The sequence below is a fragment of the Bison bison genome, unplaced genomic scaffold (genome assembly GCF_000754665.1).
Source record: "Bison bison bison isolate TAMUID 2011002044 unplaced genomic scaffold, Bison_UMD1.0 scf7180017864390, whole genome shotgun sequence".
Lineage (NCBI taxonomy): Eukaryota > Metazoa > Chordata > Mammalia > Artiodactyla > Bovidae > Bison > Bison bison.
The window spans coordinates 5,145,463-5,163,384 of NW_011494962.1; the positions used below are offsets into that span (position 1 = coordinate 5,145,463).

Consider the following 17,922-nt stretch of genomic DNA (forward strand, 5'->3'; position numbering starts at 1 on the left):
TCCATGAGTGCCTCTGCCTTCGGGAGGGTTTTTTTTTTTTTTTTTGCTCTTATTTATTTATTTTTGGCTATGCTGGATTTTGGTTGCTGTGCAAGCTTTTCTCTAGTTGAGGCGAGTGGGGGCTACTCTCTAATTGCAGTGCATGGGCTTCTCATTGCTGTGGCTTCTCTCTTGGTGGAGCACGGGCTCTAGGGCACACAGGCTTGGTAGTTGTGGCTCCCTGGCTCTAGAGCACAGGCTCAGTAGCTGTGGCTTGGGGTTTAGTTGCTCTGCGGCATGTGAGATCTTCCCAGACCAGGGATCGAACCCGCATCCCCTGCACTGGCAAGCAGATTCTTTACCACTGAGCTACCAGGGGAGCCCAGGAGCTTTTCAATTGTCCCCTGCCTCTCCAGCTGATGCCTTTAGATTGACAACGAATCTCCTTCACGTATGGCCCTTTCCAAGCTACTGTTACTCAGCTCGCTCTGGGGGTAAGACCACATGCAAAATCCTTTAATAGGGGAATTTCACATTCCTATAGCACTTTGGAACCCTTGGAGCTCAGCCCTGTTGGGTCTCTAAGCCAGGAGTTTTGGGGGCTCATCTTTCTGGGGCAGACCCCAAGGGTTGGGGTGCCTGGGGTGGGGCTCCAATCCCTTACTTCTCCTGGAGAAGCGGCAGGCTCATGAGTCCTTGTCCAGTGTTGCTGCATACAGTAAGGAGAGGTCTTTTGCCAAACCTGTCTCTGCCTCTCCTACCTGCCTCAGTGTGTTTCTTTTATTTTGTGTTGTGGGGAGCATTTTGTCTAGTTTTCTGATCTTTTTCAGAGGGAAATGTTCCATACTTAGCTGTAGATTTAGTGTGTCCATGAGAGCCCATGAGTTCAGAATTTTTCTACTCTGTCATCCTGGACACTGCCTTAAAACCTTTCTAGATTAAAATGGGGGATATTATATTAATTTGTTTCCTTGAATAACCTCCTCTATTTTTATGAAGTCAGCTGGGACTCTTGGTGAACCCAGAGCATGAGATTGGCTTGAATAAGTCTGGGTGTGCTGGGGTAAGCAAATCCTTTTGCAATATTGACCAAGGCACTGTGAAGGATTACTAATGCTCCTCCTATCCCCCTATGCTGGAGGACAGTTTTGAGAGTGCCCTTGTAATAATTCTTACTAGGCAATTATCCCTCAAGGATTTTGGCAGGAACAACAGGAATATACAGAAAGCCAAGATCTGCTCTAGTAATTCAGCAGTCATATTTTTTTTCTTCTTGAAGATGAATATCAATCTTCTCTCCATATATTGAGCTATAACACGTTACATGGTTTGAGTTGCCTGGATTGTTGCCTCACACTTCTACATGTTCTGTTGGAAGCCTCTCTTGTCCAGCGCTCAGGAGCTTGGCATTTTGTAATTTTAAAATGCAAATCTATTAATGTCACTTTCACTTGTCACTTTAATGGTCTTGCATTGCCCTTCATTCCCTCCCTCTGGGCTTCTCTGAACTTTTTCTTGCCTACAGGCTTTTACATGTGCTATGTTCCATGTGGAACATTCCATCACATTCCATCACATATCCCGATTGGTCTGCCTAATTTATACTTGCTTTTGTGTCTTAACATAAACTTTACTTTCTCTTAAAAGTTTTCTCATCGTCCCCAAACTACTCTTCCCTATTATTACACAAATCACACTTTAAGCATTGCTTTCTTTTATTTGTCTCTATTTTTTACAAGAAGGTAAAATTTTGTTAGAATAGAGACCATTTGTCCTGTTTTTCATCACAAACACTCTGTCTAGCACATTTTAATGGAAAATTGTAGATGAATAAATTATATCATGACTTGATCTATCAGTTCTGACTCAACAATTCTTAGTATATTTATCCATATTAGGAAGAACTTCCAGGTCCTGCTACTCTGAGTACAAAACCAACATCATGATCCTAATTCACTCAATCTACCATGGCATTCCTCCACCAAAAAAAAAAACAAGTCACCCAGCTTCTTTTCTGGGATCAACAGCACCTTCACATGGCATAGAGTTCATGGCAAAGCTTAGTTCCACACCTATTGAATGAATCCGATGTGACTGATCCCTTAATTAAACAATTCTTTGTAATATAAATAAAATTCTACGTGGTTTTCATGTTTGCTGTTGAGAACAAAGCAGTTTAGTTAGAGAAATTATGAATTACACTGCTCCACTGGCTCCTATAAAAACATCTTGGAGTAAGAAAGATGTCTTTTGTTTTCTCTCAGTTATATATATACTTCTGTATCTGTCTATTCTGGAAGGAAATCAACCCTGAATATTCATTGGAAGGACTGATGCTGAAGCTGAAGTGCCAATACTTTGGCTGACTCGAAGAGCCAACTCACTGGAAAAGACCCTGATACTGGGGAAGACTGAAGGCAGGAGGAGAATGGGGACAACAGAGGATGAGATGGTTGAATGGCATCACCGACTCAATGGACATGAGTTTGAACAACCTCCAGGAGATGGAAGGACAGGGAAGCCTGGTGTGCTGCAGTCCATGGGTCGCAAAGAGTCAGACACAAGTAAGCGATCAAACAACAACAATATATGCAAATATTAGCAAGCCAAACGTTTTCATACGAAATTCCTCCATGTCCTTCTCCCTCACTACTTTTGGGATCCAGGACTGTTAAGACTGGAGAGTTTTGAAAGCAAAGATTTCAGGTAGCTGTTGAATTTTGCATTTTATCAAAAATAGGAGGAAGAGTAGGAATGGTTCATTGTCTCAGTATCTTGCTGTCCTTAAATTTTGGAACAAAGAATCAAATCATGGTCTAACTTGCAGAAAGGAGTCCTCAGTCCCCCTCAATACTAAAACAATTCAGCAAACAACAACAAAGATGAAATCCAAGTGATCTCAAAGGAAGGATCAGATCACAAGGACAGTAAAACAGACCACTATTCCCCTGGTCAGAATTCCTGATAGGGTAAAGCTAGTATTATCAAGAACAACAGAACCAGAAGAGGCAATAATACTCAGACAAAAATACTCTTTCAAAGGTAGATATGACAGGTGGTTGGTATAACCACCCTGTAAGTTGCATATTTGTAATTAGAGGTTAGTATACACATCATATCCCTATAGGACACTTGGATGTTTGGTAAGAACTTCCCCCTTGTCTTTTTGCTGGTGATGTTTCCTGAAGAGGTTGCAAACCAGCTGTTGGGGGCAATTCCGGCTATCAGATACAATTTTAGGGGTTTACACAGTGGGTTTTGTTTTTTAAATCCATATTTCTCTCTTGAGAAGCTAGAGGATATGGAAATACTGATCTCCAGGACATGTCCGGGTGACAGTGGTTAGTAGGTGCTGAACAGCTGACTCCCTTTCAATGGACCCTGTCTTTGCTACAACTGTTTCCACTTCTATTTACTTTTACTGATCCCTTTTATTCACTTATATCATCTTCTTGTCTCCTTTAGGCACGCATATGTGCATGCTCAGTCTCTTCAGTTGTGTCCAACTCTGTGGCTCTATGGACTGTAGCCGACCAGGCTCCTCTGTCCATGGGATTCTCCAGGCAGGAATACTGGAGTGGGTTGCCATGCCCTCCTTCAGGAGATCTTCCTAATCCAGGGATCAAACCCACACCTCTAATGTCTCCTGCATTGGCAAGTGGTTCTTTACCATTAGCACCACCTAGGAAGCCCATTGCAGGCATGACCCCCTGGGAAGCCCCCTGCTTTAGGCACAGGAGTTTGCAATTTCTACTCTACAAAGACTGTCCCTTCTCATCCATCTCTACTTGCTCAAATTCTAGTCATCATTCATGGTTCATCTCAAATGTCAACTTTTTTCCTTTTCCCAACAATCAGATGTGAGTTATCCCTATTTTGAATACTCACAACATTTCTAACACTGCTTTTGTAGCCTATACAGTATTCAGCAGTAATATTATTCTTATCTGTATTTTATTTATCTTGTTAGTATAAGACCTATAAGCTTGTACATTCATTCACTCATTCATTCAGCAAAAAAATTTTTAAGTACATGTTGCCACACGCTAGGTAAAGTCCTGTGGATATTGCAAAGAATACAAGAAATGGGTAAATCAACCATACTTCGACTAAAAAAATCATAAAAAAGAGAACTGGAGACAGGCTCTCAAGGAGAAATTGCAATCAGGATCTTTCTTGCTCATCTTTGCTTCCACTTCAGAGCCTCAGAAAGTGACTTGTACTTAATACTCAGTTGGCATTTGTAGAAGTGAATTTCTGGCAATCCTCTTAACATAGTTTATGACATAGTACTTTAAGTAAAAGTACTTTAAGTAGAGTTATATATCTTCAAACAGCACTCTAAAAACCAGTTTTTATTAATATATGCTAATCACTAAACATTTATTCATCCATTCCAGTTACTCTGAATCACCAAGGTTTCATCTGGAAATAGGACTCAAAGTACTGAGATGTCTCTCTAAATTTAGTTACCTGGGTAACTGCTGAAAGAGAGGCGACTGCTGCTGGTGTCTTTATCAACGATGTTGAAGTCCCAGTGTTTATATATCCTGAGCATGGCTGCATATGTGTACCAGCTTGAGTGAGCAAAAAAGATGTTCTCAAATCCAGGAAGAACCTGTAGCCAGAATCACAGTGAAGTAAACAGATAACTGATTGCAAATGTGGGAAATGTACATCTACTGAGGTGTTTATTGCTATATTTGGTAGTGAAAAATTAACCTTTAATGTACACAAGAAAGATTCTGTCCTAGCTTCCAAAATGGAAGATTCTGGAAGGTAGGAGTGGCAGGTACATACAGCATGAGAAAAATGATGGAAGAAACAGAAGTGCTGTGTGCATGCTAAGTTGCTTCAGTCGTGTCTGATTTTTTGCGACCCCATGGACTGTAGCCTGTCCTCTGTCCATGGGATTCTCCAGGCAAGAATACTGAAGTGGGTTGCCATGCTCTCCTCCAGGGGATCTTGCTGACTCAGGGATTGAACCTGCAATGGCAGGTGGGTTCTTTACCACTAGCATCCAAACAGAGGTAACATCATGTACATCCAATTCCCTCTATCAGTTCCTTCCAGTTCTTAACTTCCATGACAGAGGAACCCATGAGGTGATATGTAACTAGGCAGGGGTGGTGAGATGCCATGTTTGGGTGACATATAGAAAGAATCTCCACGGACCAGAAGAAGGACAAAGAGAAAGGCTACTGAGTGACTCACCTTAATAAGGGCAGAGCAATGTCCCATGTCCCATCTCTTAAAAAACTTCAGGCTGGAGTTTTTTGTGGGAGAAAGTGAGGGAATCAGATCCAGCAGGTCTCCAATAGCATTCAGGAACTGAATCTGGAACAGGGTCATGGGCTGGGGAAAGACAAAGACTGCACTTAACATTGATTTGTTACTATCACATGTCATTTTCTATTGGGAGGGTTCCCCTTGTTAGGTATTCCTTTGTGAAGAGTCCCTCATGTAACAGATACCAAGATTTTTTTGTACTTTATAAAATAATTTTTATTACTTTATAGTTTACGAGACATTTTAGCCTTTTATCCACAGATTCGAAGAGTGGGTCCTAGGAAAGGAAAACAGAGCACTCTGCTTGCATTTCTCTACTGCAGATTTTTTCAGTCTTGGCACAAGTGATACATGTGTGCATGGCCAGTCATGTCTGACTCTGTGACCCCATGGACTGTAGCCTGCCAGGCTTCCCTGTCCATGGGACTTCCTGGGAAAGAACATTGGAGTGGGTTGCCATAAGATTTATAGTGGAAATTCTTTTCACTCCTCTTCTCTGTTTGCTCAAACCTCAATCCTATCTCCAGCTTACCACTTGGTTTCTAGTGTATCTCTCTAGACTTTTAAAAATGCCTTGTGCTGTGCTAAGTTGCTTCAGTCGTGTACAATTCTGCAACCCTATGGACTGTAGCCTACCAGGCTCCTCTGTTCATGGGGATTCTCCACGCAAGAATACTGGAATGGGTTGCCATGCCCTCTCCAAGGGATCTTTTTAAAATGTCTTACAAATACATTTTTTAAAACATAAATAATAATGTATTTTATGTGCTTCTTTTCACCTTGATTTTTTTTTTTTTCCTCTTCGTATCTTTTGGTGTCTTGGGGACCGTTCCATATTGGATGTAAAAATCTTCTTCATTCTTTTAAACAGTATGTCTATGAATGGATGCATTATAATGTTTTTAATCAGTATTTTATTGATGGACTTTCAGGTGGTTTCTAGTCTTTTACTATTAAAGACAATCTTCCAATAATCAGCCTTGGACACATTATTTTCTATAATAATGTGTGTAGAACACACATTATATTATAATCTGTGTAGAACAGATTTCTAAAGATGATTTTGATTTTAATAGATATTTCCATATTATCTTCACAGGGCTTATTTCAATTATACTATTACAGCCTCAACAACGAATTAAACAATTAGTTTATTTCCAGGTTGATAAGGAAAAAACAGTATCTGGTAGCTACATTTAATGTAGACCATTTTTAAAGTCTTTATTGAATTTGTTACAATATTGCTTCTGTTTTATGTGTTTTTTTTTTTTGGCCATGAGGCATGTAGGATCTTAGTTCCCCAACCAGGGATCGAACCCCCTGCACTGGAAGACAAAGTCTTAGCCACTAGACTGCCAGGGAAGTCCCCTCACTGTAGTTTATCTTGGCATTTATGAATACAGCTGAATATATATTTAAGAATCTTTGGATTTACTTTTTGTGAACTGTTAACATGCTTTATTTTTCTACTAGGTTATTCTTTTTTATCTACTTTTAAGAGCTCTTTAAGTCTGACATGAATTGCAAGATTTTTTCAGTTTGTAATTTGCCTTTAAATTTTTTGCATTTATTTTAAAAATCAAGAATGATATCATACATATGAAAGAATGAAGATGTAAATGCACATTTTAAGAAAAAATAATAAAAATAAACTCCTATGTACCTGCATCCCAGTTAAAAAATAGACTATTTTAAATAGACTATCAGCTGTGCCTTAGAAAGTCACCAATCTCATTTCTGTTCCCCATCAGCAGTAACCACTCTGTTAAATTTCAAGTTGTTCATTACTTGCTTTCCTATCATTTTATCATCTATGTATAAATCCCTAGGCAATATATTTTTAAAACTTTGCCTGGTTTAGAATATGGATAAATAGAATCATATCATGTGCATTCCCTTGCTCAAAATTATTTTTTGACATGGATCAATGTCGACAGTGTGGAAACGGTTCGTTCATGTTCATTCCCATATGGTATCACATTACATGAACATACGGTATCACAATATACTTAGGATAAGCATTTGAGACGTTTACAGCTCACAGTAAACAATGATGCTGTGAACTTTTACATATGTGGACCCCATGTTCAAGACTGTATCTAATCTCTGAGTGGGTCTGCCAGGTTGTAGAATATGTATTAACCTCAAATGTTTCAAGTAATGTCCCATCCTTTTCCAAAGTGGTTGTAAGAGTTTACTTACACCAGTAGTGGTTGGGATTTCCCAATTCTGGTGTGTAATAGGATTTCACTGTGGCTTTATGATGCATTTCCTTGAAATTGTGCATTTCTTCACATGTGTATTGGTCATTTGTGCTTCCTCTGCTGTGAAGTTCCTGTTGATGTTTTGTGCCCGTTACCCATTTTTCTACTGGGTATGTTCTTTTTAAAAATTTGTTGACATTCTTTATGTATTTTAGATACAAATCCTTTGTTAGTTAAATGTATTGCAAATATCTTCCCCTGGTTTGCAGCTTATCTTTTCACTCTCTGTATTGTTTTTTGATAAAAAGAAATTCTTATTTTAATTAGTCAAATTTCCCAATCTTTTTCTCCATGGCTAGTGCTTCTATGTCTTGTTTAAGATAGACCATATTCTCCTGGGGAAGACTAAATGCTGCTGGGTCAAGGCTATTGTCATTACTTCTAGGCTTTTTCAAGGGACAAAGAAAGGAAACGTACATTTTTTTTAAATTAAGGAAGCCAAAAGTAATGATTTCCTACCTATATGTTAATTAAAAAATACACAGCATGTTTACTTCATTAACTTTTCTTGTGCTGAAAATCTTTTTATCTAATATACTTCTTTGCTTTATCTTTATCTATCAAAATCTATCAGATTTCAAAATAGCAATATAATATTTTTACTAAAGTAAGATTACAAGTCAAGGCTGTCTATTTCTGTTTTGGTGGTTTTCTTATCCTTAGCATCTATTCCACTGAGGATGCACTGCTTTGTGAGGATAACTGTTTTTTGCTCATTTGTTTTGGCCATGCTGTGTGGCATGTGGGATCCTAGTTTCCTGACCGAGGATGGAACTCATGCCCCCTGCACTGAAAGTGTGGAGTCCCAACCACTGGACTACCAGGGAAGTTCAATAACTCTGTTTTGACATCATCTAACTGTTGCCCATATGGTTATACCATGAACTTGATGTATTAAGTATATTTGTGTGCATTCGTTTTCAGGTCTTAGGAATCACTTAGCTTCCAAAAATTTTGTGTAAGTATGAACAGCATTTACATGGTTTCAAAGTCAAATGTAAAAAAACAAGTTACATCCAGAGGAATGTAGCTTTCATTTCTGCTCCCTCAATTCTCCTTTCATTTATCTTTTAGTTATTGGTTTACACTTTCATTGCTGTTTCTCCTTGAAAATATGTGTAAATCTATCATCTCTCTATCTATCATCTATTATCTATCTATCTCAATTTCTTATGCAGAAGGCAGCACATGATATACACCAGTCTTTACTTTTTACACTTAATAACAGATTCTGAAGGTCAGTCCATAGCAGTATATGGAGATACACCTCATTCCTGTTTACAGCCACATCATTCGTACAGCCAGTCTTCATGTCTTTGGCTGTTTTCAGTCTTTTCACTACTGTAAATTATCTGCAATGAATAGGCTTATATTGCTGCCAGTGAACCTTTGTGATAATCCTGGAAATCTTGCATCAGAGGATAAATGAGTATGTGATTTTGGTGTTGGGTGCCAAGCTGTCCATAGCAGATATGCCATTTTGTATTCCCACCAGTCTTTTAGGAAAATGTTTTTTTCCCCCCATTACCTGTTAACACAGCATGCTCTCACACTTTGGAATTTTTGCCAAACTGATAAGTAAGAAAAGATTTCTCAGTATGGCTTTCCAGGTGGCTTGGTGGTAGAGAATCCACCTGCCAATGCAGGAGACATGGGTTCGAACTCTGGTTCGGGAAGATCCCCTGGAGAAGGAAATGGCAATGCACTCCAATATTCTTGCCTGGGAAGTCCCATGGACAGAGGAGTCTGGCGGACTACAGTCCATGGGCTCACAAAGCGAGTGGACACAACTTAGTGACTAAACAACAAGCATTTCTCAGTATGGTTTTAATTTGTATTTCTAGTTTTATTACCAAGGCTGAGCTCATGTGATTAAGAATACTTTTTGCACCTATTTTCTATAAACTGTCATTTTGTATATTTTGTCCAGTGTGCGTGTGGTATATATATTACCTCCAGGAAATAAACTCTTCCTAATTTTTGGAAGTATATTAAACAGTACCTTTCTATCCTCAATGATTCAGTAAACTTTTCAGAAAAAATTATGACATGTGGGCCTGGGTTGTGTGTGTGTGTTTATGTGTCTGTATGTGTGTGCAAGTGCTGTGGAGGATGGAAATCATAGTACTTGTACACTTTTAAAAATGTATACATTTTTCTTTATCATATTGTCTAAAACTCTAGCTTTAGTAGGTTAATCAAATAGCCAGTACATTCATATCGGACTTTAAGCTGACCCAGGGCACATGAACGAGACAGAGAGGATACAGAAACAAGCTGGTTTATTTATGTGTTAGGCTTGGATTTTGTGTAAGACATTGAGTCAGGTTCTAGTAATGAGATAGATAAGACAGTACTTCTATACAAGAAATTTATTCTTTAGTCCTAATTTGATTTTCTCCTTAACTGGAATGTAATTTTAAAGACCATTTTCAGTATTCTTGCCATACCATATAAATCCTGAGTAGCTTTCTAGAAATCTTACCTTTTTTCCTTCTAATAAAGCTCTCTTTGTTGCCCCTGCAAACAGCCCATCCATTTGTGCCATAACATAGTCTGCGTGTCTCCAAAATGGGTCACTCTTGTAATATTTGATGTTCTCCCGGGTCCACTGATCTTGCTTCCTGGAAGACAAATTAGATTTGTACTAGTGGTCTCTACGGTTGTTCATCCAAAACCAAATTAAAACCAAGCACTTAAAGATTATATATTCAGATTCCTATGCTAGTGTAGGGCTTCCCTGGTGTCTCAGATGATAAAGAATCTGCCTGCAATGTGGGAGACCTGGGTTTGATCCCTGGGTTGGGAAGATCCCCTGGAGGAGGGCATGGCAACCCACTCCAGTATTCTTGCCTGGAGAATCCCCATGAATGGAGGAGCTGGTGGGCTACAGTCCATGCAGTCCCAAAGAATCAGACACGACTGAGCAACTAAGCCCACACAAAGGTTAGTATAATTTAAATTCTGGCTCTTGTAACATTCCAGTCATTTTGAAAAGATATCAGAGCAAATCCTAAATGATTTTTGATTTCTCCCAAGGACTATGAAAGTGAACGTGTTAGTCAGTCAGTCATGTCCAAGTCTCTATGACTCTGTGGACTGCAGTCTGCCAGGCTTCTCTGTCCACGGAATTCTCCAGGCAAGAATACTAAAGTAGATAGCCATTCCCTTTTCCAGGGGATCTTCTTGACCCAGGGATTGAACCCAAGTCTCCTGCACTGAAGACAGATTCTTTCCCATCTGAACCACCAGGGAAGCCCCAAGGACTATGATTCTCTCTTTATAACTCCGCATGCTTTACCTAGAACTATCTAGAAACACAGATGTGATATTTATTTATTTATTTATCTGTGATATTGAGACCTAAGAAAGCTGAGGACGGACTATTCAAATGCATCTCATATAACATTATAATGTTTTCACTAAATCCATAAGGATATAGTGGTTTGTATTTGCTTATATTTCTCTCAGATCATTTTCATAGTCTATGATTTGTTGTATTCCAGTTTTTGCCAATAACTGCCTCAATGACTGTCCTACAAAAAAGTCTTTTTGTCGTTGTTTTATACTCCTTTCATCTCATGTTTTAGTTGTCTGCACTTTATGCAAGATGAGTTGACATAACTTTGTATACTAAAAGCAGTTTCTGATTTGTTCAGGCTATCTCCAGATCAATTTAAAAACACAGTATCAGTGCTTCATGAGATCTAGCCTAGATGCTCGGAAGGACCTTCACATCTGGCAAACAGGTTGCTAGGTATATATTTTAGAGGGCCAAACCAAGAGTTCTTCTATCCCCAAATTAGTCTCAGTCTGTCCTTCCCACAAATGTAAAACAAATTCTGAATATTGAGAATTATTAGTCTCCAGAAAGCTTTACTGAAATAAAAATATTCTCAAAGGATGTGAGGAATTATAACTTAAGATGTGCACTAACTCCCCAGCTAGGATGAGTCTAGGTCCATAAAAAGAAAGCACCTTAGAGAGGGAGGAGGGGGATTTCTAAAGGAGAGGAGCCCCCAGGTGGAAGGGATCCAGGGGTTTGGTTTTGCCTGTCTTGTACTGTGAGGTTTCCTCTAGCTGTGTCACAGCTGACAATGTGATATATTAACCTGACCTCTGAAAGGGCATAAATTAGAAGGCATTTGTCTGCAACCAGTTTTTACGCTATCAACAAGAGGTGTTACACTTAACTATAAGAACCACTCCAGAGTCCTGCCTTAGAAATGGAAAAGAAATGGGTGAAGGGAAAACGGCTGTTTGAAATGACAGACTCAATCCCTGAAGCCTCAGCAGCAATGAGAAGAGGATGCTAATCATACGTACGTTAAAAAGTCCTGCACTTTATTCAACATGGAACGTTTCTTAATCAGCTGTGGGTAGAGGTTTGTGAAGTGGTCATCCATGTGTCTGAAAGGAGAGATGAAAATCGTTACATTTCCATTTTTCTTCTGGGATTTTCCCATCACAGTAAATTACTTGATATTTTGGCTAAGTGGGAGGTTCCCTATTGCAAACCTTCCCTACCTTTTTTAATAAATCAAACATACAATTTAAAATTGGAAATATTTTCAATGTATAGAAAAGCATAGAATATAACAAACACCCAAGGATCCACTAGTCAACTATATTAAATCATTCATTATATTTTACTATATTTGTTTCATATTTTTAAAAAAGGTATAAAACATAAGCTAGAATTGAAGTGCCGACATTAATTGTCCTCCCTTCTCCCTTCTTCCTGGCCTTTCCCTGGTCGCTCAGAGGGTAAAGCGTCTGCCTGCAATGCAGGAGACCTGGATTCGATCCCTGGGTCAGAAAGATCCCCTGGAGAAGGAAATGGCAACCCACTCCAGCACCCTTGCCTGGAAACTCCCAAGGATGGAGGAGCCTGGTGGGCTACAGTCCATGGGGTCGCTAGGAGTTGGACACGACTGAGTGACTTCACTTTCATTTTTCACTCTTATGCATTGGAGAAGGAAATGACAACCCACTCCAGTGTTCTTGCCTTGAGAATCCCAGGGATGGGGGAGCCTGGTGGGCTGCCGTCTATGGGGTCGCACAGAGTCGGACACGACTGAGCGACTTCACTCACTCAATCTCCATAGAGGTAACTGCAATCTTGAATCAGTATTTATTATTCTCATACACATTTTAATACATATATGTATTTAAATATTTAATCATAAATAATGTAGAGCATTGCACCCAAGTACTGCATTTCGGAGTCTTTAGTTGACAATGAGGGCTACTCCATTTCTTCTAAGGTATTCTTGCCCATAGTAGTAGATATAATGGTCACCTGAATTAAATTCACCCATTCTAGTCCATTTTAGTTCACTGATTCCTAAAATGTCAATGTTCGCTCTTGCCATCTCCTGTTTGACCACTTCCAATTTGCCTTGATTCATGGACCTAACATTCCAGGTTCCTATGCAATATTGTTTTTTACAGCATTGGACTTTACTTCCATCACCAGTCACATCCACAACTGGGCGTTGTTTTTGCTTGGCTCCATCTCTTCATTCTTTCTAGAGTTATTTGTCCACTTATCTCCAGTAGCATATTGGGCACCTACTGACCTGGGGAGTTCATCTTTCAGTGTCATATATTTTTGTTCTCAAGGCAAGACTACTGGAGTGGTTTGCCATTCACTTCTCCCTTCTCCAGTGAACCACATTTTGTCAGAACTGTCCAGCATGACCCATCCATCTTGGGTGGCCCTAAATGGCATGACTCATAGTTTCATTGAGTTAGACAAGGCAGTGATCCATGTGATCAGTTTGGTTAGTTTTCTACGACTTTGGTTTGCTTTCTATCTGCCTCTGATAGATAAGGTTAAGAGGCTTATGGAAGCTTCCTGATGGGAAAGACTGACTGTGGGGTTCCAAAGAATAGCAAGGAGATAAAAAAGCCTTCCTAACTGATCAATGCAAAGAAACAGAGGAAAAACAATAGAATGGGAAAGACCAGAGATCTCTTCAAGAAAATTAGAGATACCAAGGGAACATTTCATGCAAAGATGAGCTCAATAAAGGACAGAAATAATATGGACCTAACAGAAGCAGAAGATATTAAGAAGAGGTGGCAAGAATACACAGAAGAACTATACAAAAAAGATCTGCATGACCCAGATAACCACAATGGTGAGATCACTCACCTAGAGCCAGAGTGTGAGTGTGATCACTCACCTAGAGCCATACATCCTGGAATGCGAATCAAGTAGGCCTTAGGAAGCACTATTATGAACAAAGTTAGTGGAGGTGATGGAATTCCAGTTGAACTATTTCAAATCCTAACAGATGATGCTGTGAAAGTTCTTCATTCAATATGCCAGCAAATTTGGAAAACTCAGCAGTGGCCACAGGACTGAAAAAGGTCAGTTTTCATTCCAAACCCAGAGAAAGGCAATGCCAAAGAATGTTAAAACTACCACACAATTGCACTCATCTCACATGCTCAAAATTCTCCAAGCTAGACTTCAACAGTACCTGAACCGTGAACTTCCAGATGTTCAAGCTGGATTTAGAAAAGGCAGAGGAACCAGTGATCAAATTGACAAGATCTGTTGGATCACTGAAAAAGCAAGAGAGTTCCATAAAAACATCTACTTCTACTTTATTGACTACATGAAAGCCTTTGACAGTGTGGATCACAACAAACTGGAAAATTCTTAGAGATGGGAATAGCAGACCATCTTACCTTCCTCCTGAGAAATCTGTATGCAGGTCAAGAAGCAACAGTTAGAACTGGACATGGAAGAATGGACTGGTTCCAAATTGGGAAAGGAGTACATTAAGGCTGTATATTGTCACCCTGCTTATTTAACTTATATGCAGAGTACATCATGTGAAATGCTGGGCTGGATGAAGCACAAGCTGGAATCAAGATTTCAGGGAGAAATATCAATAAACTCAGATGTGCAGATGACACTACCCTTATGGCAGAAGCGAAGAGGAACTAAAGAGCCTCTTGGTGAAAGTGAAAGAGGAGAGTGAAAAAGCTGGTTTAAAACTCAACATTCAGAAAACTAAGATCATGGCATCCGGTCCCATTACTTCATGGCAAATAGATGGGAAAACAATGGAAACAGTAAAGGACTTTATTTTGGGGGGCTCCAAAATCACTGCAGATGGTGATTGCAGCCATGAAATTAAAAGATGCTTGCTCCTTGGAAGAAATGCTATGACAAACCTAGACATTATATTAAAAAGCAGAGAGATTACTTTGCCGACAAAGGTCCATCTAGTCAAAGCTACGGTTTTTCCAGTAGTCATATATGGATGTGAGAGTTGGACCATAAAGAAAGCTGAGCGCTGAAGAACTGATGCTTTTGAACTGTGTTGTTGGAGAAGACTCTTGAGAGTCCCTTGCACTGCAAGGAGATCAAACCAGTCAATTGTAATGGAAATCAGTCCTGAATTGGAAGGACTGATGCTGAAGCTGAAGCTCCAATACTTTGGCCACCTGATACGAGGAACTGACTCACTGGAAAAGACCCTGACGCTGGGAAAGATTGAAGGCAGGAGGAGAAGGGGACAACAGAGGATGAGATGGCTGGATGGCACCCCAACTTACTGGATATGAGTTTGAGCAAGCTCTGGGAGTTGGTGATGGACAGGGAAGCCTGGTGTGCTGCAATTCATGGGGTTGCAAAGAGTTGGACATGACTGAGCGATTGAACTAAACTGAATGTATAGCATTATTTATCATGTTTCAGAACATATATAAACAAATAAATAATATCATACCATCTACCACTCTAACTTGTTGTTTCCACATGACATTTTTAAAATTTTTTGCATTTAGTGTCATAATATTTATTTAATACAAATCTATAGTATTAAATTACATTAATATAATTTATTCTGGAAGTGGTCTAAATAACATGGTCCTCTTTTTTTAAATGCTTTAGTTGGAGGATAATTGCTTTACAATATTGTGTTTGTTTCTGCCATATATCAGCATGAATCAGTGATAGGTATACATACATCCCCTCCCTCTTGAACCTTCTTCACACCTCCCACCCCTCCATATGACATTTTAAAAGAATTATCTATGTTATTATCAGATTAAATTTATTATTTTCATGTGCTGATGGTATTCCATACTATGACTATGTAAAAATTCATTTATGCAGTCCTATGATGCAGCCAAAGCAAAAACAATACCCAGCTGTGGATGTGACTGGTGATAGAAGCAAGGTCCGATGCTGTAAAGAGCAATATTGCATAGGAACCTGGAATGTCAGGTCCATGAATCAAGGCATATTGGAAGTGGTCAAACAAGAGATGGCAAGAGTGAATGTTGACATTCTAGGAATCAGCAAACTCAAATGGACTGGAATGGGTGAATTTAACTCAGATGACCATTATATCTATTACTGCGGGTATGAATCCCTCAGAAGAAATGGAGTGGCCATCATGGTCAACAAAAGACTCCGAAATACAGTACTTGGATGCAATCTCAAAAATGACAGAATGATCTCTGTTCGTTTCCAAGGCAAACCATTCAATATCACAGTAATCCAAGTCTATGCCCCAACCAGTAACGCTGAAGAAGCTGAATGGTTCTATGGAGACCTACAAGACCTTTTAGAACTAACACCCCAAAAAGATGTCCTTTTCATTATAGGGGACTGGAATGCAAAAGTAGGAAGTCAAGAAATACCTGGAATAACAGGCAAATTTGGCCTTGGAATAGGGAATGAAGCAGGGCCAAGACTGATAGAGTTTTTCCAAGAAAATGCACCGGTCATAGCAAACACCCTCTTCCAACAACACAAGAGAAGACTGTATACATGGACATCACCAGATGGTCAACACCGAAATCAGATTGATTATATTCTTTGCACCCAAAGATGGAGAAGCTCTATACAGTCAACAAAAACAAGACCAGGAGCTGACTGTGGCTCAGACCATGAACTCCTTATTGCCAAATTCAGACTTATATTGAAGAAAGTAGGGAAAACCACTAGACCATTCAGGTATGACCTAATCAAATCCCTTATGATTATACAGTGGAAGTGAGAAATAGATTTAAGGGCCTAGATCTGATAGATAGAGTGCCTGATGAACTATGGAATGAGGTTCGTGACATTGTACAGGAGACAGGGATCAAGACCATTCCCATAGAAAAGAAGTGCAAAAAAGCAAAATGGCTGTCTGGGGAGGACTTACAAATAGCTATGAAAAGAAGAGAAGCAGAAAGCAAAGGAGAAAAGGAGAGATATAAGCATCTGAATGCAGAGTTCCAAAGAATAGCAAGGAGAGATAAGAAAGCCTTCCTCAGCGATCAATGCAAAGAAATAGAGGGAAACAACAGAATGGGAAAGACTAGAGATCTCTTCAAGAAAATCAGAGATACCAAAGGAACATTTCATGCAAAGATGAGCTCGATAAAGGACAGAAATGGTATGGACCTAAAAGAAGCAGAAGATATTAAGAAGAGATGGCAAGAATACACAGAAGAACTGTACAAAAAAGATCTTCACGACCCAGATAATCACGATGGTGTGATCACTGACCTAGAGCCAGACATCCTGGAATGTGAAGTCAAGTGGGCCTTAGAAAGCATCACTATGAACAAAGCTAGTGGAGGTGATGGAATTCCAGTTGAGCTATTTCAAATCCTGAAAGATGATGCTGTGAAAGTGCTGCACTCAATATGCCAGCAAATTTGGAAAACTCAGCAGTGGCCACAGGACCAGAAAAGGTCAGTTTTCATTCCAAACCCAAAGAAAGGCAATGCCAAAGAATGTTGAAACTACCGCACAATTGCACTCATCTCACACGCTAGTAAAGTAATGCTCAAAATTCTCCAAGCCAGGCTTCAGCAATATGTGAACCATGAACTTCTAGATGTTCAAGCTGGTTTTAGAAAAGGCAGAGGAACCAGAGATCAAATTGCCAACATCCCCTGGATCATTGAAAAATCAAGACAGTTCCAGGAAAATATCTGTTTCTGCTTTATTGACTATGCCAAAGCCTTTGACTGTGTGGATCACAATAAACTGTGGACAATTCTGAAAGAGATGGGAATACCAGACCACCTGATCTGCCTCTTGAGAAATCTGTATGCAGGTCAGGAAGCAACAGTTAGTACTGGACATGGAACAACAGACTGGTTCCAAATAGGAAAAGGAGTTCGTCAAGGCTGTATATTGTCACCCTGTTTATTTAACTTATATGCAGAGTACATTATGAGAAACGCTGGACTGGAAGAAACACAAGCTGGAATCGAGATTGCTAGGAGAAATCTCAATAACCTCAGATATGCAGATGACGCCACCCTTATGGCAGAAAGTGAAGAACTCAAAAGCCTCTTGATGAAAGTGAAAGTGGAGAGTGAAAAAGTTGGCTTAAAGCTCAACATTCAGAAAACGAAGATC

The 17,922-nt window shown here is 39.5% G+C and overlaps 1 protein-coding gene across 1 annotated transcript in view; it reads right to left on the bottom strand.

The window, feature by feature from the left end:
- Positions 1-17,922, bottom strand: part of PLBD1 (phospholipase B domain containing 1) — a 90,315-nt gene that overhangs the window by 27,584 nt on the left and 44,809 nt on the right. The window contains exons 5-8 of the mRNA XM_010858775.1: positions 11,859-11,942; positions 10,018-10,156; positions 5,194-5,334; positions 4,453-4,597 (exon numbers count right to left, since the gene is read on the bottom strand). Coding sequence (XP_010857077.1) covers positions 4,453-4,597; positions 5,194-5,334; positions 10,018-10,156; positions 11,859-11,942 — 509 coding nt within the window. The remainder of the gene's footprint in view (positions 1-4,452; positions 4,598-5,193; positions 5,335-10,017; positions 10,157-11,858; positions 11,943-17,922) is intronic.